This window comes from Lucilia sericata, unplaced genomic scaffold, assembly GCF_015586225.1.
Source record: "Lucilia sericata isolate MDLA Ls3-8-SP2 unplaced genomic scaffold, ASM1558622v1 Contig000012F_arrow, whole genome shotgun sequence".
NCBI lineage: Eukaryota > Metazoa > Arthropoda > Insecta > Diptera > Calliphoridae > Lucilia > Lucilia sericata.
The window spans coordinates 565,001-591,990 of record NW_023994051.1 but is presented as its reverse complement, the minus strand read 5'-3'; the positions used below and the strand labels follow the sequence as shown (position 1 = coordinate 591,990).

General features: G+C 27.1%; 1 protein-coding gene across 7 annotated transcripts in view; it reads left to right on the top strand.

Moving 5' to 3' along the window:
- The window catches only part of LOC119604173 (transcription factor SPT20 homolog), a 329,355-nt gene that overhangs the window by 74,690 nt on the left and 227,675 nt on the right, over window positions 1-26,990 (top strand). For all 7 annotated transcript variants that reach the window (XM_037956656.1, XM_037956661.1, XM_037956653.1 and 4 more), the window contains exon 3: window positions 22,173-22,296. In XM_037956656.1, the coding sequence (XP_037812584.1) occupies window positions 22,173-22,296 (124 nt within the window). The remainder of the gene's footprint in view (window positions 1-22,172; window positions 22,297-26,990) is intronic.

Genomic DNA, 26,990 nt, shown 5'->3' with positions numbered 1-26,990 from the left:
TAAATTTTCTTTTTATGGGAAATTTTCTTTAAATTTTCTCTTTATATGAATTTTTTATTAATTTTCTTTTTATAGAAAATTTTCTGTTAATTTTCTTTTTAGAGAATGGAAAATTTTCTTTTTATGTAAAATTAATTTAATAAATTTCTTAATTTAATTTTCTTTTTATAAAAAATTTTCTATAAATTTTCTCTTTTTAGGAAATTTTCGATTAATTTTCTTTTTATAAAAAATTTTCTATTTATTTTCTTTTTATAGAAAATTTTCTGTTAATTTTCATTTTAGAGAAAATTTTCTATTAATTTTCTTTCTATAAAAAATGTTCGATAAATTTTCTTTTTATAGAAAATTTTCGATAAAAATTTATAAAAAATTTTTGAACATTTTTTTTAGAAAATTTTCGATAATTTTTTTTTTTAATTCTTTTATAGAACATTTTCGATAAACTTTCTTTTTATAGAAAATTTTCTATAAATCTTCTTTTAATAGATAATTTTCTTTAAATCTTCCTTTTATAGAAATTTTTCTTTAAATCTACTTGATATAAAAAGTATTCCATCATTTTCCTTTTTATAGAAATTTTTCCATAATTTTTATTTTTTAAATCCTCTTTTTCTACCAAAAATTATTTAAATCTAAAGTTTCTTTTACCATTTTGCAAAATTTCAAAAAACCATAAATCCGTCTACATTTTTATATACAAAACTGTTGTAAAATCATTAATCTAAGTAGAATTTCTTTGTTTTTAATAAAAAAATATAAAGAAATGTGGAAAGAGAAATATAATAAAAACACAGTGGGTGTTGTAATGGTCATTGCTACTCATGGCATCACCACCTAACCACTGGTGGCTACAATGACCACAAATTCTTTATACAATATACTTAGATGCACAAACAAAACTGATTATTAGTTATTTGTATACAAATAATGAATGGTGGTGGATTTGTTGTGTTGTTGCCTGGTTGGATGGATGGTTGGAGCTAAATAACAAATAAATATCAATATAATGTTGCTGATAGAGCTGCAGTAGCAGCTGCATTAACACCATCTAGTAACACATTAAAACACTCCTTGGAAAAACTTAAAAACTTGAAAACTTGTTTATGCTAACAATCCTCAACACCACCATCGTCGTTATAATCATCATCAGCAGCAGCAGAACTATATACACAACAACAAACAGACTTCATCAGCGTCATTCTCATCAACTGTGTCAGAGTAAAATCTCATTGTAAACCTAGAAAAAATAAAAAAAAAAATAATAAAAGAATACATTGGCTTGGACATTATATACATTATTATTGATTACCTGTCGACAAGTTTTAACGTCTGCTACAGTCACCCAGCCAGTGAGTCTACCAGACTAACCATGCTGAAAACCAAGCCAACCAAACCAAACATTCATCTAGCCAACATTGATGAATGACAGATACCACCCCTTGCATACAAGTACATAAATGCTTTTATAAATGGAAACATACGTCTGTTTTTTTTTTTTTTTTTGTAAAGCAGAGTGTAATAACGATTTTCCTATACATAATATAATTTTAAAATTTTGTATAAAAAACATTGCGACCATCTAAACAATAACTGCAATTTGAATTATGATTTTGCACTTAGATATGTAGGAAGGAGTGTGTGTAAGTTTATTTATGGTCGATGGGATTATTTAGAATCTTGGTGTTTATAATTGGCATGAGTATAAAGTATAATTTTCTATAAATTTATTTAAATAGCTTTATTATAAGTATAACGCTGTTAGTAATGATATTGTTTGAAAAACTTTCAAAGTTTTAAAATAAAAAAACTGCATAAAAAAGAGAATAAAAAAATAAATTTAAAATCTATTTCAAATATTATTTAAATGCAAATTTTACATAAAAAAGCTTTTTTATGAAAAGCTTTTTAACATAAGTTTTTTTCATAAAAAATATGTTTTTAAACATCTTTAAAATTAAAGCTTTTTGAAGAATTAAGGCTTTCATAAAACCTTATTTTCATAAAATGTTTTTTCATATTAAAAGCTTTTTTATTTTTACAAAAAAAGACGTCTTTCATAGAAAACTATTTTTTTCAAATTTAATTTTTCAAAAAAAAAGCTTTTATGAAAAAACGCATTTTGAAGAATTAAAGCTTTCATAAAACCTTTTTTTTCATAAAAAGTTTTTTCATATTAAAAGCCATTTTTTGTGGAAAAAAGCTTTTTCGCATAAAAGCTGTTTTTTAAGAATTTTTTACATACAAAGCATTTCAAATCCTTAAGCTTATACTATAGAAGCCTATTATTCTTTGCTTGCTATTTTTTCTTCTGGTAACATAAAATGCCTGTTACACTGTATCTTCTACTATTGTTCTATTAAGTTTTATTCAATGACTGGTGTTTTTACAATAAATTTGCATAATTTAGTTCTAGTCATTTTTTATAACTTGCAACTTCATTTCTATTACTTTTTTATCTCAAATATTAGACATTTGAAACGAAAGAAATTACTTTATTTTTTCTATACATTCTTATACATCTGCGATGAATTTTTCTTAAGAATTTCAATTTGTTTTTGTTTTTCTAAATTGTCAGTAATTTTCAGTTATTTTTACAGTTCATTGCTTTTGATTATACTGTAACTATTGCTGTCGGTCGGTTTGAAATGATGGTTTTAGATTTGAATTTTAAATAGAGATATAACAAATCATGTGCGAATAAGTTTGTATGAGTTGTAAATAGAGAGAGAGATATAAATCTATATGCTTGCAAACAAGTAAACATTTGTATTTCTTTTAATTTAAATTTACCTTAAGTCATATATGTATTTGTCGATGATTTTTGCAAGACATAAGGTGGCATTGAAAAATTTACACGTTTTATTTGTCGGGTTTGTTTAAAATTTAGAATTTTTGTAAATTATAAATTTACTATGCAAATAAGTTTGTTTTTAGTATTAATGCACATACATAAGTATGTAAGTGTTAAATTTAGATCATTATGATCATAGCCATAAAATAGAAACATATTGATTAGTTGGTTTGTGATACATTTTTTGTTTTTGATTAAATTTTCCATATGGGACAATTTATTTGATACAAATTTTAAATAGGAAAATCTTATTTTGGACAAATTTTTTTATAGAAATAGTTTTGAGACAAATTTTGGTATAAAAAATTGAATTTGGGACAGAATTTTCCATAGAAAATATTGTTTGATACATATATTAGTTAGTTAGTTAGATAGTTAGTTAGTTAGTTAGTTAGTTAGTTAGTTAGTTAGTTTGTTAGTTAGTTAGTTAGTTAGTTAGTTAGTTAGTTAGTTAGTTAGTTAGTTAGTTAGTTAGTTAGTTAGTTAGTTAGTTAGTTAGTTAGTTAGTTAGTTAGTTAGTTAGTTAGTTAGTTAGTTAGTTAGTTAGTTAGTTAGTTAGTTAGTTAGTTAGTTAGTTAGTTAGTTAGTTAGTAGTTAGTTAGTTAGTTAGTTAGTTAGTTAGTTAGTTAGTTAGTTAGTTAGTTAGTTAGTTAGTTAGTTAGTTAGTTAGTTAGTTAGTTAGTTAGTTAGTTAGTTAGTTAGTTAGTTAGTTAGTTAGTTAGTTAGTTAGTTAGTTAGTTAGTAGTTAGTTAGTTAGTTAGTTAGTTAGTTAGTTAGTTAGTTAGTTAGTTAGTTAGTTAGTTAGTTAGTTAGTTAGTTAGTTAGTTAGTTAGTTAGTTAGTTAGTTAGTTAGTTAGTTAGTTAGTTAGTTAGTTAGTTAGTTAGTTAGTTAGTTAGTTAGTTAGTTAGTTAGTTAGTTAGTTAGTTAGTTAGTTAGTTAGTTAGTTAGTTAGTTAGTTAGTTAGTTAGTTAGTTAGTTAGTTAGTTAGTTAGTTAGTTAGTTAGTTAGTTAGTTAGTTAGTTAGTTAGTAGTTAGTTAGTTAGTTAGTTAGTTAGTTAGTTAGTTAGTTAGTTAGTTAGTTAGTTAGTTAGTTAGTTAGTTAGTTAGTTAGTAGTTAGTTAGTAGTTAGTTAGTTAGTTAGTAGTTAGTTAGTTAGTTAGTTAGTTAGTTAGTTAGTTAGTTAGTTAGTTAGTTAGTTTGGTCCGGTCCGGTCCGGTCCGGTCCGGTCACCAGACTAGAACACTAGAACCTAAAAAAATTCTATAGAAAGTATAGTTTGAGACAAACAAATTTCGATAGAAATCCAATTTGGGACAAAATTCTACAGAAAATATTATTTGGGACATAATTTTCTTCGGAAAATATTCTCTGGCAACATTTTCTATAGTTTGGCTCAAAATTTGTATTCTGAAGAAAATATTGTTTGGAACAGAATTTATAATTTGTTCGGAAATAAGAAAGCTTTATTCAAGGACAAAATTTTCTATCGAAAATCTTATTTCAATTGAATATATTTTTATAAATTTTATACTAACTTTTTTCATTTTTTCTTTCTTTCTTTTTAGGTAATTAAAAGAACTTTTCAATAATTCGTAAGTACTACATAACGTATGCGTAATATTTAATACAAAATATTAATAATACGCAATAAGGGTTTAAATATGCGTAAACTTATTGTTGATTCAATTAAATATCAATCATACGCCCCTGTGACTTGGATAAATTTAAAATAAATTTGTTTTATTAAAAACAAACAATATTAAATATGGTAAAATAAAATGCAAACAATATGAATTTCATAGTAATTCCCTAATGTATAACCTGTATCCGTAAAAAAACACCAGTAACAACTCGAAAACAACTTCTACATCCTGTAATGCAGAAACACTTTTTGGTTTTTTTTTTGGGGGGGGCACAGCAGGTACATATGTATATGGATTTCTTTTTTCATATTTAATTGTTCAACATTGTGTTGTTGTATGCAAAGAAAATAATAATTGAAGAACACGTACTATGTTAAAAAGTTTTTTGTTTTTGCTGTTGTTACAAAAGGTATTTGGAAATACATATGGTTGGAAAAAAATTTCAACATTTTCCTGCTGAAGTAATTTTCCGCAACGTCGACATGCAAGAGCTATTGGGAGACTTATGTATTTTGTTTTACTTTTTTATTTTCGTTTTAATGTAAACAATGGGATCATAATTTTTATTTGGATCAACAATTATCTATGGAAAAACTTGTTTGGGACAACATTTTCTAAGGCAAAGCTTGTTTGGGGCAAAATTTCTATAGAAAGTATTCATTAGGACATTTTTTTATAGAAAAACTTGTTTGAGATTAGGATTTGTTTGGAATAAAATTTTTCTTACAATTTTTGTTTGACCCAAGCAATTTGTGTGTAATAAAAATCTTAATTATCCATTACAATGACATGTAAATATTTTCCAATTAATTATTCAACTTAATTAAAATGAAATTTCCGTTTAAATGCAACAATTTTAATTAACTAATTACCAACAATACCTGGAAATAATTGGCCCTTGAAAATATTGCCTGTCTGTGTGTGTGTGTATATAGATATAATAAACAAAAAGCGCAAACAAATAATACATTAATATTTAAAATAGCTTTCAATTTATTTTACATAATTAATTAACACACATACTACATGACGTATAAGTAATTTTAAATCAAATTAATTGAATAAAAAAAAAACACAAAAATTTCAACATGTGTTTTTTATCATTTATCTCTTAATCATATATTAATAAATATGAGAAAGAAATTGAAAATAATTCTATGGTATTGCTACAGTTGACTGTAATAATATTTGCTGATGAATACAAAAAGAATTTCTGGAAATATGCTTCTCCAAAAGAGAAAAATTAATAATAAATAAGTATTAATAACAACATGAATTCATTGCTAACAATACAACAATAATGAACTCGTTTTATTAATGAAGGTCGTACTATAACTGAAAGAATTGAACGAAACAAAACATATAAATCAAATTGAAAGTAAATATAATTGAGAAAGTAAAAAAAAACTGTATAAAAACACAAAAATACTCAACAGCCTCATCATGGTTTTGGCTTTAAAAACAAGAATCAATTAAATCTACTGATAATGAACACATGTCTCACTCATACTAGAGGTACGAGCAAACGAAAAAAAATGAATAAAGTGTGAGTGAGTATAAAGGGGTGATGCAAAGTGAGAGAGATTGACTAAGAGTGCCTGGCAATTTAATCAATAGACCAGCCTGTAATAAAATGAAATGAATGTTAATTAATTGTATGTCTGTTAACTTTGTAAAATGCTAGAAACAGAAAGAAATAAAAAAAAACAAAAGAACAACTTGAAATTAAGTGGAATGTCTAACAAAGCACGTTACTACATGAAATTGAATATTATTTTCTATAGAAAATATTATTTGGGACAAAAATTTCAATAGAAAATTATGTTTAAGACAAAGTCTTGTTGTGGAAAAACAAAAATTTTTCTATAAAAAATATAGCTTGAGACAAAATTTTCGGAAAAAATATTGCTTGAAACAAAATTTTCTGAGGAAATATTGTTTGGGACAACATTTTCTATAGAAAAATTTATTTGGTTCAAAATTTCCTACAGAAATCCTTGACTGGCACAAAATTTTCTATATAAAATCTAATTTGGGACTTTAGTTTCTATAGAAAATCGTCTTTACGACAAAATTTCCTAAAGAAACATTTTTTTGGGACAATTTGGGACACACTCTTTTTCTATAAAAGAACTTATTTGGGTTATAATTTTCTACAGAAATCCTTGATTGGCACAAAATTTTCTATAGAGAATCTTGTTTGGGACAAAATTTCTTAAAGAAAATCTTTTTTTGGGACAATTTGGGACACCCTTTTTTGGCGTCCACATTTTTTAGGACGTTATTTTCTATAGTAAATCCTGTTTGCAACAAAATTTTCCAAAATTTTTCTTAACAAATCTTGTTGAACAACGTTGCCAAATAATTTTTTTTTTGAGAAAAACTAGTTCATTAGATACACAACAACTAATTTAAAATAATTTGAAAAAAAAGATAACAAAAAGAGGAAAAAATAAAATTACAATAATTACTTATGACTACAAACTTTATTTTGTTGCAAAACAAATCTTGGTGTCATTGTTATTTTATACCATATTGCTATTGCTGTATGAAAATTAAAAATTTGCTGTTGTGTTTTTAATTTATTTAAAATTTTATTGTTTAACTCATTATAATTATTATTATTTTGCTGTCATGTGTCACTCACGAATTTATTTCAGTTGTTGTTCTTTTTTTTGCTACAGAGTTTGCATAATTGAATTTAATTTGTTGTTATTTATTTTGTTTTGCTGTTTATTTTGTTCTGAAAGTAATTTTTTTAGTTTGTAGTTTCCGTCTAAAAAAAAATTGTTTTATCATGAAACCGCTTGTATAGTCTCTACTTTGACTAAAGTTTTGTAAATTGTTTTTGTAGTTTATGAGGTCTATTATTCAATTGTTGTATTGATAATAATGAATGTATCACAACGTTTATAGAGTCATTAGTTGGGTAATTTGTTGCAATTAATGTTGACATAAACACACACAGTTGAAATAATGACCCGGCGACGCTCTGACAAAAAATAATTATCATAACTAACATAGAAATGTCAATTTTAGTCATTTTTCAAAAAAATATATTTTTGAAATCTTTTTTGCTGTATAGATTAAAAATCATTTAGATTAATTAAAAAAAGTAAGAATTTATAGTCGGTCTTGGACGACCATATGATACCCTACATCAGTGTTACAAAATTTCATTTTTACCTTAATTTAGAAATATTTTAACAATTTGCTGACAAAAAGGGATTTTATAAAAAAGAGGTTATATGGGGACAGGGGTTTAATATGGTCTTATCCTTATACATTTTGGAAGAGGGATTTACGCCTACATCAGTTATTTATGCAGAATATCATCGTGATATTAGTGTTTATAAGTGAATTTTGACTATCAAGTCATTTTCTGAAGGGGAGTTAGTATGGGGGATAGGGTCAAATGAGGCCCCATCATTATATAAAACTAAATTTTGCCTATTTTTGGAGTGCTACAAGAACATTTAACATATTTATGAGCTAAAAACCCCTTTTCGGGGGTACAGTTGTATGGGAGCTATACGAAATAATGGACCGATTTTAACCATTTTCAATAGACTTCGTTCTTGGGTTAAAAGAAGAGTATGTGCCAAATTTCATCTAATTAAATTGCGACTTACATGGACACACACACGAGAAAGCAGACAGACGGACGGACGAACAAACAGTCGGACATAGCTAAATCGACTCAGAAAGTGATTCGGAGCCGATTGGTATACTTAAAGGTGGATGTAGGACCACTATTTTTGGGTGTTACAAACATCAGCACAAACCCATAATACCATCCCCACTATAGTAATGTAGGGTATAATTAATGGTACAAATAACTTTAAAGTTATATCAATAATTATTTACTAAAAAAATTTTTGTTTTATAAAAGGATTCTATGGAAAATCTTTTTATAGAAAATCTTGTTGGGTCAAATTTGTCTATAAAATTTCTTGTTTGGGAGAAAATTTTTTATAGAAAATCAAGTTTGGCACAAAATTTTCTATAAAAAATCTAGTTTAGGAAAATTTTTATAATTTGAGATAAACGTTTTTATAGAAAATTCAATTTGGGACAATATTTTCTATATTTTGGACAATATCTTTTTTATAGAAAATCTAATTTAGGACAAATTTTTCTGTAAAAAATCTAATTTGAACAAATTTGTTTATAGAAAATTTAATTTGGGACAACATTTTAAATAGAAAATGTAATTTGAGGCAAATTTTCAATAAAATGTTAAATTTGGAACACGTTTTTGCTATAAAAACTAATTTGGCACAACGTTTTCAATAAAAAATCTATTTAGGCCATTTTTAATAGTAAATTTTGGCACAAAATTTTAAATAGAAAATATAACTTAAGATACAAATTTCAATCAAAAATTTAATTTTGGACCACATTTTTTGTAATTTGTAACTAATTTTTTTATAGAAAATGTAAATTAGGAAAAAGTTATAAATAAAAAATTTGATTTGGGACAACATTTTTAATAGAAAATCGAATTTATGACAAATTTTTCTGTAGAAAATCTAATTTGAAAAAAATTTGTCGATAGAAAATCTAAATTGGGACAAATTTTAAAATAAAATTTTGGGACAAAATTTTCAATAGAAAATTTAATTTTGGACAAAATTTTTTGTAGAAAATCTAATTTGTAACTGAATTTTTTTATAGAAAATCTAAATTGAGAAATTGTTTTAAATAGAAAATATAATTTAGGACAACATTTTCTATAGTATACCAAATTGGGACAACATTTTTTATAGAAAATGTAATTAAAGACAAAATTATTTTTAGAAAATCCAAATTGGGACAAAGTCTTTTTTATATAAAATCAGTTTGGCACAAAGTTTTCCATTAAAAATCTATTTTAGGATGAATTTTTTATAGAAAAGTTTGGCACAAAAGTTTAAGTAGAAAGTATAATTTGGGACAAAATTTTCTATGGAAAATCTAATTTGGAACAAAATTTTAAATAGAAATATCTAATTTGAAACTAATTTTTAAACAAAAAGTCCAATTTGGGTTAGAATATTCCATAGAAAATCAAGTTTGGAACAAAATTTTTAAATAGAAATATCTAATTTGAAACTAATTTTTAAACAAAAAGTCCAATTTGGGTCAGAATATTCCATAGAAAATCAAGTTTGAGAAAATTTGAAGTGGTTTCATAAGATTTTTGATATTGTCAAGTCATTATTTTTGTCTTTTTTTTTATATTTCCTTTGAATAACATATTATTTCAAACAGTAAACCAGCAAAAACTCGGTAATGATTTTTAGTTGTAACTAGTTACCTTCTAATTTGCTTTTAAATGACTACTACATATCGTTCTGATTACTTATAAGTAGTTTAATAACGTCTTAGTAATAATGTGTTATATTAATACTTTCTAATCATTAGTCATCTCTCCGTGAAGCTATATAAGCTGTATATGTTTTGCTTACTATTTACATTGACATGTGGCCTCCGGTAGGTTAGTGTTCTAGTCTGGTAGACCGGTGTCGTGGGTTCGATTCCCACCTGAGGCACGGAAGGAGCGCACAACAGGCCGAGAGAGGCCGAGGGGAGGCGGCGAAGGAAGGGAGAGACAGCCGCCGGCAAAACGAACGAACGAACGAACGAACGAACGAAACGAACGAACGAACGAACGAACGAACGAACGAACGAACGAACGAACGAACGAACGAACGAACGAACGAACGAAAACGAACGAACGAACGAAGAACGAACGAACGAACGAACGAACGAACGAACGAACGAACGAACGAACGAACGAAGAACGAACGAACGAACGAACGAACGAACGAACGAACGAACGAACGAACGAACGAACGAACGAACGAACGAACGAACGAACGAAACGAACGAACGAAAACGAACGAACGAACGAACGAAACGAACGAAAACGAACGAACGAACGAACGAACGAACGAACGAACGAAACGAACGAACGAACGAAAGAACGAACGAACGAACGAACGAACGAACGAACGAACGAACGAACGAAACGAACGAACGAACGAACGAACGAACGAACGAACGAACGAACGAACGAACGAAAACGAACGAACGAAACGAAACGAACGAACGAACGAACGAACGAACGAACGAACGAACGAACGAACGAAACGAACGAACGAACGAACGAACGAACGAACGAACGAAAACGAACGAACGAACGAACGAACGAACGAACGAACGAACGAACGAACGAACGAACGAACGAACGAACGAACGAACGAACGAACGAACGAACGAACGAACGAACGAACGAACGAACGAACGAACGAACGAAAACGAACGAACGAAACGAACGAACGAACGAACGAACGAAGAACGAACGAACGAACGAACGAAGAACGAACGAACGAACGAACGAACGAACGAACGAACGAACGAACGAACGACGAACGAACGAACGAACGAACGAACGAACGAACGAACGAACGAACGAACGAACGAACGAACGAAGAACGAACGAACGAACGAACGAACGAACGAACGAACGAACGAACGAACGAACGAAACGAACGAACGAACGAACGAACGAACGAACGAACGAACGAACGAACGAACGAAGAACGAACGAACGAACGAACAACGAACGAACGAACGAACGAACGAACGAACGAACGAACGAACGAAGAACGAAAAACGAAGAACGAAACGAACGAACGAACGAACGAACGAAAAAACGAACGAACGAACGAACGAACGAACGAAGAACGAACGAACGAACGAAAAGAACGAACGAACAAAAAACGAACTAACGAACGAACTAAAACTAACTAAACTAACGAACTAACGAACTAACTAACGAAAAGAACTAACTAACTAACGAACTAACTAACGAACGAAGAACGATAACTAACTAACTAACTAACTAACTAACTACTAACTAACTAACTAACTAACTAACTAACTAACTAACTAACTACCTAACTAACTAACTAACTAACTAACTAAATAACTAACTATTTACATTGACTACTTTTTCTAATTACTTATAAGCCGTTGTGGTAAGTGGTTGTCACCAATGACATCTCCATGTTAAAATGACTTAAAATGCTATTGCTTACATGGTAATGAAACTTTTTGCTGGGAATCTATAGACTAAAATAGTTAAGTATTCAAAGTTTAATAACTTTAAACAATTGCTCCACTTAACAATTTCAATAATTTAAATAAGAAGTATGCGAAAAAAATCACGTAACATTTTTAAGATATCAAGAATGATTAATGGAATTTTATTATATGATGTAATTAAATAAATATTAGTACTTGTGTTATTAAGAGGCACAAAACAATTATTTCTAATTGAAGCAATGACATTACAATAAATAATGACTGTCTTTTGTCCAGACAAAAAAAAAAAAAAACAATATTTTATAATTATTACTACAAAAAATCAACTAATTAAACAGTGGGTGGCAAAAAAGCCGACTATGAAAACTAGTATCAGAATTGCAGGAATATACTTTAAAATACAGAAAATGTGCAAGATTAAAAAATCTGCTGTGAACTGCATTTTTCCTGCCACCGAGTGTATTTGTATTTTTTTTTATTTTATAACTATTATTTGTATATTTATAACAAATTTTCTGACATTTTAATAATACAACTTATACATACTCATACCAACTGTATCTCTGTGTAAATTTCAATATAACTCTTAACACACACACACACAGATGTAAATACAATCACCACAATTTTAAATACTTTTCTAATTAAATATTCTACCATTTCTATATAATAAAAACACTGTTACAATAACAATAAAAATAATAAAAACAAGTAGGAAGAACGAACAGTTTAAATGAAAATAAAACAAACATTTTCACCGGGTTATTTTAAAATGAAACAAATATTTGTATACGTTGATGACATGTTGACAATAGTAAAAAAGTAAAACATTTAAAAAAAGCACTGTCATAAAAATAAAACAACAATATTATATAAAAATGTTCAACTACTGCTACCATTTTATATATTCCACTAAGATACAGACAAATATATAACATATAATGTTTGTTGTTGTTACAACAAAAACATCAAACTTAACTTGCAACACAGTATAACTTTGTTTAAATGTATAAAAACAAAATTTGTTATAATAAAAAAGTAACGTACAGCAAATACAACATTTAAAATAAAAGTACACAAGTGCGAGCGTAAGTGAGTTTTTTTTAATAAACATTTATTTTGCTGTTTCATTATCATCACAATTTTTATATTTCAGTGTATTTTTTAATGTTTTTTTAACTTTTAGCCAACATGTGAATGAACGTTTGGAATATTTAAAACAGAAAAGTGCAGCCAAGCCAATCTTACTAACAACTAGAAAAAAGAGAGGGTGTCGAATCAGGAATGGACATTTTAATATATAGTCCAAACTGTTATAAACTAGGGTTCTAGGTTTGAGGCAAAATGTTGACTTTTCAACATTTTGTATACGAGTTATGATCAAATGAGGCCCTATCATCAAAAAGTTCATTAGGGTCATGAACTTGGTTTTTCAGCTTTTTGTCGAGATACGAGTATATTGAACATGATTTTGAATCCAAAAGCCCTACTCGGGGGGTTAATTGTATGGGGGCCAGGTCAAATATTGGACCGATGTTACCCGTTTTAAATAGAATTCCTTTCTAGTACAATAGATCATGTGCATCATGATCATTGCATTGAATTATCTTCAAAATTGCGACCTGTACTTTGATTACAAGGTTTACAAGGCCTTTTCGGTGGATCATTTGTATGGGGGCTAGGTGAAAAAATGGACCGATCATAACTATATTATTTAATAGGCTTCGTCACTGAGACAATAGAAGATCATGTACCAAATTTCATTGAATGCTACCTGTAGTTTGATTACAAGGTTTACATGGATGGACGGACATATCTAAATCGACTCAGCTAATGATTCTAAGCCGATTGGTGGGTATAGGACCAATATTATTGTGCGTTACAAACATCAGTACAAAGAGAAAATTTGATCTCAAATTTTAGATAAAAAATAAAATTTTCTATAAAAGAGAAAATTTACAAAATTTATTACAAAATAGAAAATTGACAAAAATTTTCTATAAAAGAGAAAATTTATAAAAAGTTTTCTATAAAAGAGAAAAGTATTCAAAATTTTCTATAGAAAAAAAATTTATTCCAAATTTTCTATAAAAGATAAAATTTTATCTAAATTTTCTATACAAGAAAAAACTGTTATCGAAAATTTTGTAAAAAAAAGAATATTAATTTAAAATTTTCTAAAAAAGTAAAAAAAAAAAAAAATTCTATAAAAAAGAAAATTTTCTATGCAAAAAAACAATTCTATCGAAAATTTTCTCAAACGAGAAATTTATTACTCGGGGAGTTCAATTGTATGGGGCTAGCTCAAATATTGGACCGATGTTACCCATTTCAATGGGATTCGTTTCTAGTACAATAGAAGATCATGTGTATTATGATCATTTCATTGAAATATCTTCAAAATTGCGACCTATACTTTGATTACAAGGTTTACAGGCCTTTTCGGTGGATCATTTGTATGGGGGCTAGGTGACCCCACTAAAGTGGTGTAGGGTATAATTATTGAAAACAGCAAAATTTTCAAAAAAGGAAAAAGTTTTATAAAATTTTATTGAAAATTTTCTACAAAGAGAAAATTTGATCTCAAATTTTATATAAAAAAGAAAATTTTCTATAGAAGTGAAAATATATGAACAATTTTCTATAAAAGAGAAAATTTACAAAAATTTATTATAAAAGAATAGAAAAATTACAAAAATTTGCTATAAAAGAGAAAATTTATAAAAAGTTTTCTATAAAAGAGAAAATTTATCAAAAATTTTCTATGGGAAGAAATTTTATTCCAAATTTTCTATAGAAAAAAAATTTATTTCAAATTTTCTATAAAAAATAAAATTTTATCTAAAATTTTTCAGAAAAGAAAAAATTGTTATCGAAAATTTTGTAAAAAAGGAATATTTATTAAAAATTTTCTATACAAGTAAAAAAAAATGTCTATAAAAAGAACATTTTTTTATACAAGAAAAAATGTTATTGAAAAATTTCTCGAAACGAGAAAATTATTATTCGTAGTTAATGTATATACCAATCAACTCATATATTTTATAAATTTTATATAAAAATTTTAACAATTAGTCCATACGTTTTTGTTAAAATTTTATCCTTTTTTATAACCATTTCCATTTATTTTTCGGTTTGCAACATAAAATTACTGTATAACGATGAAAACATTTGTGGGCGATAGAAACAATTGCTGTTGCTTTTCGTTCCTTTTGGATTTTTATTGGCATTGTTCAGTTAAAATAATAATAAAAAGAAGTTACTTGTCATGTATTCAAGAGCAGACATTGAAATGTTTTATTTAACATTTTCTTTTTTTACAATGATGACAACAAATATAAATGTATAAATTACATTTAAGAGGTCTTTTAATTTTTTTTTATATTTCTATAGGATGATAAATTGAAAATGAATTGAATTAAATTTTATAGATAATTTGAATATTTTTAGATGAATGCAAATATTTTATTTATTATTTTTATTTAAATAAAATGTTTTTTACAAGGAATTATTATAGTTGTAACATAAAACTATTACACTTTTGTATCCAAATAATGACTTATGTAAACAGTCGCGGTAATTACATTAAGCAATAGTTCAGTTGTTTAAGCTTGAGATTTCTTTAATTAAAATGTTGTTTTTTTATTAATTAACTAAACATTTCATTAAGCAATATGCTTGTTTTGTTTGCCCAAGATTTCTTTTATTGTGTCTTATTTTATTAATTAAAATACCAAAGAAACAAAAGACAGAATTGTCTTTATATCTTTATAAACCCAGTAGCTGTCGTTTTGTATTCAATACTACCAACATTATAATTTTTTTGCTTAAATGTTTAAACACTTAAGAAGGGAGTGGGCGGGTGTTAAGACAAACAAACAGAACTCAAAACAATTCATTTGAGTTCAAAACAATATACAAAATCGCACAATGGCAAGAAAATAATAATAATGATAATTGTGTCTGTCATCAGTTGATGATGAGATGTCAGTCGTTATTATTTATATGAAAGAACATTTGTATTTCTATTTTTTTTGACAACATTCCAATAATAATTGCCCGTATACTCAAAAAGATACTTATAAACAATATGAGCATAAGTATACATAAGTTGGTATATACAGACAAAAATAACATATGTAAATTATTATAATAAGACACCATTTCCAAAAAAGGATTATGAAGTAAAAATTTATTACTTTGTAATGTCAACTACTTACCGTCTTCATTACGTATAAGTCGTTTAATTATTAATGAACAAAAAATTAAAAAAAAAATTTTAATCACATTGTTTTGATATGGAAAAAGTGTGTAATAAAATTTTGTTAACTTTAATAATCGTTTTTGCATAAGGCAGCGAGTCTTTAAAAAAGCTGTCGGTTTAAATTGGAAATGGTGCAGCTACTGGTAAAATCAGAAAACAACAATGAAATTTGTTTGTTGTTGACTATTTACTGTAAGATTATATGAAAATGTATAGTATAAACTAACACTAAAACAACAATAGTAATAATAACAACAACAACATCATCATCATCACCACCTTTTGAACAAACAAAAAACTTATTGTCATAGCTACAAGCAACATATACATTGTTGGCTAAAAAAAAATATTACTTATAATATTGTTAAAAGTAATATTCAAACTATAGTCACATTCATACATAATATTACGAGGTTAGTATGAAAAGTCCTTTGAAAAGTTATACAATAATGAGGGGTATTGCTAAAGGTTTAAAATAAGACGTTCTAGCCATGTCCCTTTTGTATGTCTGTTTGTTTAGAACACAATCATATTATGATCCAAAGTAATCATAATATGATTGCACATAATATTGATATATGTGTGTAACCAATACACAATCACATCCATATGCGTTTTCTATGCCTGTTTTATTAAAACACAATCTTATTATGATCCAAAGTAATCATATTCTGGTTTTAAATAATCATATTATGAACCAAAGTAATCATACTATGATCGCACATAATAAATTTATTTTGAATCAAAATATGATTACTTTAAACCATAATAAGATTATATTGGTTCATAATAGAATTACTTTGGATCATAATATGCTTACTTTGAATTATACTATGATTACTATGAACCATATGAATCTATATGATTATTTTTAACTATATTAAATAACTTTAAACTATAATATGATTACTTTGGATCATAATATGATTACTTCAGAACATATTATAATCATGTATTCATTGTATATGGTGATACTTGGTTGTAATATCATGTTATAAGATCAAATTATGATTAATAGAAAGGATAATATATAATATTGTTATGATTATATTATTATGATTATATATTATCATTGTATGATATTTTTAATACTAACAATGTTTTGACTACAAACACAAATCTTATCATAATATGTTGCTGTTAGATTATAGTTACCACAATCATATTTTTTCTCTGTGTATAAAAATAAGTCAAAAAATAATAACTTTTTGAACTTACTCGCATAATTTTCAACAAAAATATTTATATTAAGTTGTGTAAGGACTTTCTTTTCTGTCCCTTAACACATCACCTTTTTACAAATCAAGTTCTTGGAATGATAAAAAGAGCACTTTTCATAATATGCCCTTAAGAAACTTTTTACCCCATTCTCATAGTTACTGGTAAATATGTTATGACAAGATTGATGTCTGAATCTTTTTATTTTTACATCTATGTATGTATGTATGTAAGTGTTGTTGACATTTACACCTTAAGGGCCTCATGTCAGAAGTTTAAATTTGACTATTTGTTGTTGTTGGATTTTGTCTTTTCTAATTTTGTAGATTTATAAACATGCAATAAGACTTTGTTGCAGACTCTAGTTATTTCGATTATGATATCATGAAAATTAAAAATATTTTTTTTTTGTTTTTTAATTCTTATTAAGATATTAAGATATCTCTGATAGTTTTCAATAACTTCTCTCTCCATAAAAATAAAACAATCTAAAATATAAATATTAAAATGTTGGAAATACAACTTGCATCCCAAAAGTAATTTTGCGTTACTTTACTATCGTTTCAAATGTGGATCTAGAAGTATAGTTCTGCTTTCTTCCCTTCATACTATAATAAAATAATACTATTGTTTTTTTGTTAAATATTTCAATAACTTGTTGTCATTGCTCGTAGTCATTTATTTAAATAATTATCGTTTTCAAATCAATGACTCACTTGAGTTTCCATTAAAGTAAAAGTAAATAAAATAAACAAATGACAAACGAACAGACAGACAGTTTTTCTTCACTCCGCTCCACTTTAGTTTCTTAATTTGCATTTATTTTTCTTTGTTTTTTTTTTTTTCATTTAAGTATTTTATTGAAACAGGCATTAAGATAAGACCAGAGAAAACAATACATTAAATTGTGTACAATTTACTACTAAATTTAAATTTCTTTTTACACTATTAATATCTTGTGCAATTTGGTTTTTTGTAATCTTACACCCTACGATAAGGCTGTCAACAATAACAATGAAAGTGTGAAAATAAATAAATTTTAATACTAATGTAATTCAGAATTAAGCAAACAAATACATTAATGCAAAAGTAAACTTTTTGCATGGTTACAAAAAGTAGCGCTAAAAAGCTTCTATATTACAGAATTCCCACTAGGTACTGACTTATTGACATTTAAAATCATTGTTTTCGCTGGTAGTATCATTTTACAATTTTGATAAACTTCTTTAAATTGACAATTTTAAAACTTTTTAATCTTAATATTTCGAATAATTGTTTGAATTTGTCTTATGAAATTGAAATCTAATTTAATTAACTTATTTTGTGGTTTATTATTATTTATTTGTGATGTAACCAACCTTCCTCATCTTTGTAAGTTTAGATACTTTACTTTATGTTGAGAGTGCCCCTTTGGCACTGTTATCTTTCAATCTTAAAATTATTGGTTTATTTATGTTGGTTTTAGATTGAACTAACTAACTGGTTTTAGATTGAACTAACTAACTACTAACTACTAACTAACTAACTAACTAACTAATAACTAACTAACTAACTAACTAACTAAATACTAACTAACTAATAACTAACTAACTAACTAACTACTAACTAACTAACTAAACTAACTAACTAACTACTAACTAAACTACTACCTAACTAACTAACTAACTAACTAACTAACTAACTAACTACTAACTAAACTAACTACGAACTACACTAACTAACTAACTAACTAACGAACTAACTAACTAACTAACTAACTAACACTAACTAACTAACTAACTACAACTAACTAACAACTAACTAACTACTAACTACTAACTAACTAACTAACTAACTAACTAACTTAACTAACTAACTAACTACTAACTAACTAACTAACTACTAACTAACTACTAACTAACTAACTAACTAACTAACTAACTACTAACTAACTAACTAACTAACTACTAACTAACTAACTAACTAACTAACTAACTAACTAACTAACTAACTAACTAACTACTACTAACTAACTAACTAACTACTAACTACAACTAACTACTAACTAACTAACTACTAACTACTAACTAACTAACTAACTAACTAACTAACTAACTAACTAACTAACCTAACTACTAACTAACTAACTAACTAACTAACTAACTAACTAACTAACTAACTACTAACTAACTACTACTAACTAACTAACTAACTAACACTAACTAACTACAACTAACTAACTAACTAACTAACTAACTAACTAACTAACTACTAACTAACTAACTAACCTACTAACTAACTAACTAACTACTAACTACTACTAACTAACTAACTAAACTTAACTAACTAACTAACCTAAACTAACTACTAACTACTAACTAACTAACTAACTAACTAACTAACTACAACTAACTAACTAACTAACTACTACTAACTAACTAACTAACTAACTAACTAACTAACTACTAACTAACTACTAACTAACTAACTAACTAACTAACTAACTAACTAACTAACTAACTAACTAACTAACTAACTAACTAACTAACTAACTAACTAACTACTAACTACTAACTAACTAACTACTAACTACCTAACTACTAACTAACTAACTACTAACTAACTAACTAACTACTAACTAACTAACTACTAACTAACTAACTAACTAACTAACTAACTAACTAACTAACTAACTACTAACTAACTAACTAACTAACTAACTAACTACTAACTAACTAACTACTAACTAACTAACTAACTAACTAACTAACTAACTAACTAACTACTACTAACTACTAACTAACTAACTAACTAACTAACTAACTAACTAACTAACTAACTAACTAAACTAACTAACTAACTACTACTAACTAACTAACTAACTAACTAACTACTAACACTAACTAACTAACTAACTAACTAACTAACTACTAACTAACTAACTAACTAACTTAACTAACTAACTAACTACTAACTAACTAACTAACTAACTAACTAACTACTAACTAACTACTAACTAACTAACTAACTAACTAACTAACTAACTAACTAACTAACTAACTACTACTAACTAACAACTAACTAACTAACTACTAACTAACTAACTAACTAACTACTAACTAACTACTAACTAACTAACACTACTAACTAACTAACTAACTAACTAACTAACTAAACTAACTAACTAACTAACTAACTAACTAACTAACTACTAACTAACTAACTAACTAACTACTAACTAACTAACTAACTAACTAACTACTAACTAACTAACTAACTACTAACTAACTACTAACTAACTAACTAACTACTAACTAACTAAAACTACTAACTAACTAACTAACTAACTAACTAACTAACTAACTAACTAACTAACTAACTACTAACTAACTACTAACTAACTAACTAACTAACTAACTAACTAACTAACTAACTAACTAACTAACTACTAACTAACTAACTAACTAATACTAACTAACTAACTAACTAACTAACTAACTAACTAACTAACTAACTAACTAACTAACTAACTAACGAACTAACTACTAACTAACTAACTAACTAACTACTAACTAACTAACTAACTAACTAACTAACCTAACTAACTAACTAACTAAGCCTAACTATAACTAACTAACTAACTAACTAACTAACTACTACTAACTAACTAACTAACTAACTAACTAACTAACTAACTAACTAACTAACCTAACTAAGCTAACTAACTAACTAACTAACTAACTAACTAACCTAACTAACTAACTAACTAACTAACTAACTAACTAACTAACTAACTAACTAACTACTAACTAACTAACTACTATCTATCTATCTATCTATCTATCTATCTACCTATCTATCTATCTATCTATCTATCTATCTATCTATCTATCTTTCTAACTATCCATCTATCTATCTATCTATCTATCTATCTATCTATCTATCTATCTATCTATCTATCTATCTATCTATCTATCTATCTATCTATCTATCTATCTATTTCTGGTGTTTCTAGACGCTAGATATTGATATTTATCTTAAACACATGAATTTTCCTTACAATAATTGAAAGCTCGCAAAATTCGCATTTAACCATCCAAGCTAGGTTACATACATATATCTTCAAGAACCTACATAAATGAACAACCATTTATTAAATTAATTTTCGCAGTTTCTGAAAATTTCGTTAAGCATAAAAAGAAATGTAAATTTTGAATTCTTTTTGCCTCAATGAAATTCTTCAACAGTTATAAACAACTTAAAAGCTGCTGCACCTCCTTAAGCAAATTGATTAAATAAATAACATTATTAACGCCTACAAGAAACATGAAATGTATCTGAATGTTGGTTGTTGTTGTTGTTGTGTTAAACATTAAATACACCTGCTTCAAATGGAAATCCTTATAATCGTCATTGGCTTAAGTAAACAATACTGCCATCATCAACAGCACCAACCACCTCGTCGTTTGTCTCCTTTACTGAAGGCCCCTTGTTGTTTTTAACATGTTTTGCAAAAGAAGTTTGTTGGTTTTTTTGGTCTGACGTCATGGTGTCTTAGTCGTCTTTACTTGACTTAATTAACCTTCATACAAGTAATTAATTTAAATTGTATTAAAATGAAATGTTTTAAATGAACAGGATAAAAACAATGAATGTTGTTATTCTATGTATTTTTACGTGTAAATTTTTTTAAAAAACATGTTTCTGTAAAACAATAGAATTTAAATAACATGGCTAACACGCCTTAAACTCTTTAAGCAGAAGTTTAAAGTTGAAAATATGGAAAAAGTGTTTAAGAGGGTGGACATTGTTAGTGTGGTATGAAAGTTTATATTTGTGTTTACTGACTTTATCGTTGATTTTCAATCTATGTATGTACAATTGAAAACTACGCATAGGAAGTATGATAAAACAAGGAAAAACAAATTAATTAATTTCAATTTTGTTTTCAAGTTTTTTCCTGTTTTACCCCTTCCTGGTTAGACATAACATGTAGTAGCAAAACATGAGCTGTTTTTATTTTTTTTACCATAATTGTTATTGAATTTTATCTTGACCCTTTCTGTTATAGTCATATTTTCTTCATGTGTTTGTGTTTTTTTTCTTCTTTTTCTATTTCAGTCCAACTGGTTCTACTTTGCGTTCACCATTTCAAATAAAGGATTACTTATTGTCACCGGGTACCTGTAAATGTGGTCTACCATGTCCATTGCAACCAGAATATTTCTTCGATTTCAATGTTCAGGTAAGTGTTTATACATTTAGTTTTTTTTTCTGTTTCCATTTAATTTTATTAACATTTTTATTATTGGAGGATTTTTTCCTTGTTATGGCTGAATATTGGAAATTAAATTTTAATTGGATTTTTTTCTAAATCCTTTAGGTTTTATTATGTAATGAAATGTTATTTTTTTCTTGTAAGCTTTAACAAACAAATATAAATAGAAACAGAAAAAGGAAATCAGATTTGGAATTTTTTACAATAATTTTTTACTGAGATTCAGTACCGCACAGTGGTATAGGAAAAAAAAAAGAGGGAAATAATTCGGTAACTTCTAAACGGTTAATCCGATTTTAATGAAATTTGGTGTGCACAAAGAGGAGGTGTTGTCGAGTTTAGGTTTTGAATTTGGACCTTATAGGCCAACCAGGGGCCCGGCGGGGGGTCATCAAATTAGGACACCTCGGCTATGTTAAATTTTTAAAACGATCCTATTTCTTCATTTGAGTTCCGATTTAAAAAAAATTATCTCTTATAGTTTAGGAGATATTCGCATTTGAAAATTAAAATTTTAAAATTTTTACCGTCCTTACTTTAGTTTTTTTTTGATAATAGCAGGTCCAAATATTCCCGATTTTCGCCATTTTGTTTTATTCGCTTAACAACAAGTTTATATATCAAGCAGTGAAAGAATTATGTAAAAATCATGACTGAGTCCAAAGTTATAGGCATTTAATTTAAAAAATTAAAAAAAGGCGATTTTTTGTCATTTTTTTGGGAAAAAAGTATCTTTTTCTTTTTAAGTTATCTAAAAAGTTTCTAAGAAGATGTATATAGAATTTATACTTTTTGGAAAGCTGACTTTACATAAAGTACGATAAATGAAACAAAACCTAAAAATTTTTGATACCGAGGGGACCAGGTCCATCCAAAAAAACCCTATTTTTTATGGAAAATTAAATTTTGAGCAAAATTCTCAAATCGCATAGTCGATATCAAATTATAGTGACCTGTTTTATATGACCCAATATGTTCTTAATCATTTTGTAACGGGTTTCGATAACCCCGCCCCTGGTATGGATATAATAGGCAAAAAACTAAAAAATCCCATTTTTGGGATTTTTTAAAACTTTTTTGGGAATTCCGGGATTTCTAATAAGAAAATTCGAAATTTTGATTTAATTTTGGATTTTAAGTAAAAAAATCTACCTAACTGTAAAATTTCATCAAAAAATATTCATAAATAAAATTTTTATTGCAATTAGAAAAATTTGTATCTTCGCAAAAACTGAATAAAAAACATTTTTTAATTTTTTTTAAAAAAAGTATTCCGCGAATTTTTTAATTTTCAAAAATTATATACAGTTTTGAAAAATAGACAAAATTACCTTTCCATTGATATATAACATGCCTACCTAATGTTTTTTAAGTGACAAATTAATTAGGGAAAACTCAACATCTTTTAGAAAATTTGCCTAGCACTATTATTTTCATCCATAAGGTTAACTCTTAAATTTGTTACATATGTATATGGATGAAAATAATAGTGCTAGGTAAATTTTCTAAAAGATGTTGAGTTTTCCCTAATTAATTTGTCACTTAAAAAACATTAGGTAGGCATGTTATATATCAATGGAAAGGTAATTTTGTCTATTTTTCAAAACTGTATATACTTTTTGAAAATTAAAAAATTCGCGGAATACTTTTTTTAAAAAAAATTAAAAAATGTTTTTTATTCAGTTTTTGCGAAGATACAAATTTTTCAAATTGCAATAAAAATTTTATTTATGAATATTTTTTGATGAAATTTTACAGTTAGGTAGATTTTTTTACTCAAAATCCAAAATTAAATAAAAATTTCGAATTTTCTTATTAGAAATCCCGGAATTCCCAAAAAAGTTTTAAAAAATCCCAAAAATCTTAGAAACTTTTTAGATAACTTAAAAAGAAAAAGATACTTTTTTCCCAAAAAAATGACAAAAAATCGCCTTTTTTTAATTTTTTAAATTTAAATGCCTATAACTTTGGACTCAGTCATGATTTTTACATAATTCTTTCACTGCTTGGTATATAAACTTGTTGTTAAGCAAATAAAAAAAATGGCGAAAATCGGAAATATTTCGACCTGCTATTATCAAAAAAACTAAAGTAAGGACGGTAAAAATTTTAAAATTTTAATATTCAAATGCGAATATCTCCTAAACTATAAGAGATAATTTACTGCTACGACGACATTTTTTATAGTGCTCGATGAGGAGATTCTATATACGAAATTTCTTTTAAATCGGAACTCAAATGAAGAAATAGGATCGTTTTAAAAATTTAACATAGCCGAGGTGTCCTAATTTGAGGACCCCCCGCCGGACCCCTGGTTGGCCTATAAGGTCCAAATTCAAAACCTAAACTCGACAACACCTCCTCTTTGTGCATACCAAATTTCATTAAAATCGGATTAACCGTTTAGAAGTTACCGAATTATTTCCCTCTTTTTTTTTTCCTATACCACTGTGTACCGGTATATACATATCCTTCATTTCTAACGATACTTTATAAGTTTCAGACATTTTTTTATAAAATAGATTGTGAGATTATTTCTAAAAGATTATAGGGCAAATTTTCTTAGATCTGTAAAACCTTCTTGAGCACAAAAATCTACTTTCTTTGCTAAAGTTGTCAACATAAATGTCTGTTTCGGCAACATTCAGAAGCCTTTTATATTGTACCGAGATTTTCGTAAATCCTGAGTATATTTGGAAGCATACTTCTGTTCCGCATTTAAATTGGTTTTAGAATGATTAACTTATTCTACTGATTAAGAACTTGTTAGATTATTATTCCCCTTTTCTTAAAACGACCACAAATCCCAGATGTACATGTTGTTCGTCGCTAAATTACATATAGAATTCAATCAGATTAATGTTGGTTAATTGTGTCGTCAATACAAAGTTATAGAATCAACATGCAATAGGAAAAACTATAAAAAAATACTTACTATATAACATGAAATATTTATTGCAATTGGAAATAGATAATGACCAAAAGAAGTACACTGAGAAAAATTATTTTTTAAAACATAAGCTCAATTACAAACATGTACCTTAAAGTGTTCCGTGGACCACTTTTTTGTAAAAATAACTCTCAAACGATGCATTAATGTACTCAATACGAGATAAATAAAAAATATTTTCAAAGGGCCTCAGTCCTTACCAGCAATAGAAAATCCATCAAAAATCAGTTTTTGGAAAATACTCCAAAGCTATTTTACAGTTATTTTTCCCGTAATCAGCTCAAAATTATGGAATTTTTGAGATCCATTTCGAAAATATAGAAGAAACTTTTTTAACATATTGTACAGGGATGAAAATTTTCAATCACAGGTGGGGAGCTGAGCCACCTTTCAAAAAAACATTTCTTAAGATTCTTAGTAAGGCAGTTCCTCGGGACTCTCTTATGTACCTCAAAATCAGATTCCAACAGAGAAAAGAAGTGTTTTCGGAACTACACAGAACTACGCAAAGAGCTTTTTTTGCCCAAACATGTATAAAATCAAGAAATGCTACATACAGAGGGAAACCCTATAGAATAGTACCGAAATTGATACAATCCGTTGTCAGAAGTGAACTTAACACGTTTGTTAACATTTAGACAACGGATGTGTAAGTTGTGTGTAAGTTTTAAATAACAATAGTTATCATTTTGACAACCACCGTCATTGCAACAACGCATTGTTGTCATTTTGATTAGCGTTGTCATTTGATTTGAAAACGTCGTGTATTATTTAATTTTTGTTGTTGATTTGACAACTATAACATAAGGATGTTATTGAAAAATTATAAACACTTTGTTGTCAGTTTGGTACCAGGCGTGTATAATTTTAGAATGTCTTTTTTCTCTCTATGTACATAGAGTACATTTGCCTCTTTCGGCCGATAATTGCTCTAGAGTTTTATTATTGTATTGTATCTTAGCTTTGAAGATATCTTTGCTTTTCACTCCTATAAATGTAAATTTATGATTATGTTTTCTAAATCTATTATCAGTATATTGCGCAGATTTCCATCACATTGGCGAGATGGTGAAAAATATACTAATGAACTGCTTAAAACTGAAAATTTCTCTCAGTGTTTACGTTTTCTCTTTTAAAAAACGTAAACACTTTTGCAATTATTATATGGAAGGGAGAATAATTGTAAAAGAATTAATGTCATTATATATAACTATTATTTTTGCTTCAGATTCTTATACTATACTTATTTTGTTTTAATTTGCTTTGATTTTACTTTTTCAACTCATACTCCCAACAGTTTTGCTACTAGTCAATGTACTCCTATTGGACAGTAGCTTTAGTTAACTACTTGTAAACCATTAGTTACGTACTTTCGTGCATTGTAAAGTATCAGTTGATAAATCAAAAGTACAAATCTATTCCTTTTTAGATAGTGCTTACCCTAGAAAATTGTTATATTATACTTGTATACTTTGTATACCTTAGGTAATCTAGCAGGAAGCTACTTGGAACTCTATTGTCTCTATTGAATTTCAGGACATAGTTATTTTATACAATAATCGAAGTGAAGTGGGAGCTAGTCATCTCCAACTACTGGACAGTTTTATTTTCTTATAAACATACATACATATATAGAAAAATCCATATATGATTTGATATGTATTGAATTGGAAATGTTAAAAAAGACACAATAAAAAACCAAACTCTGACG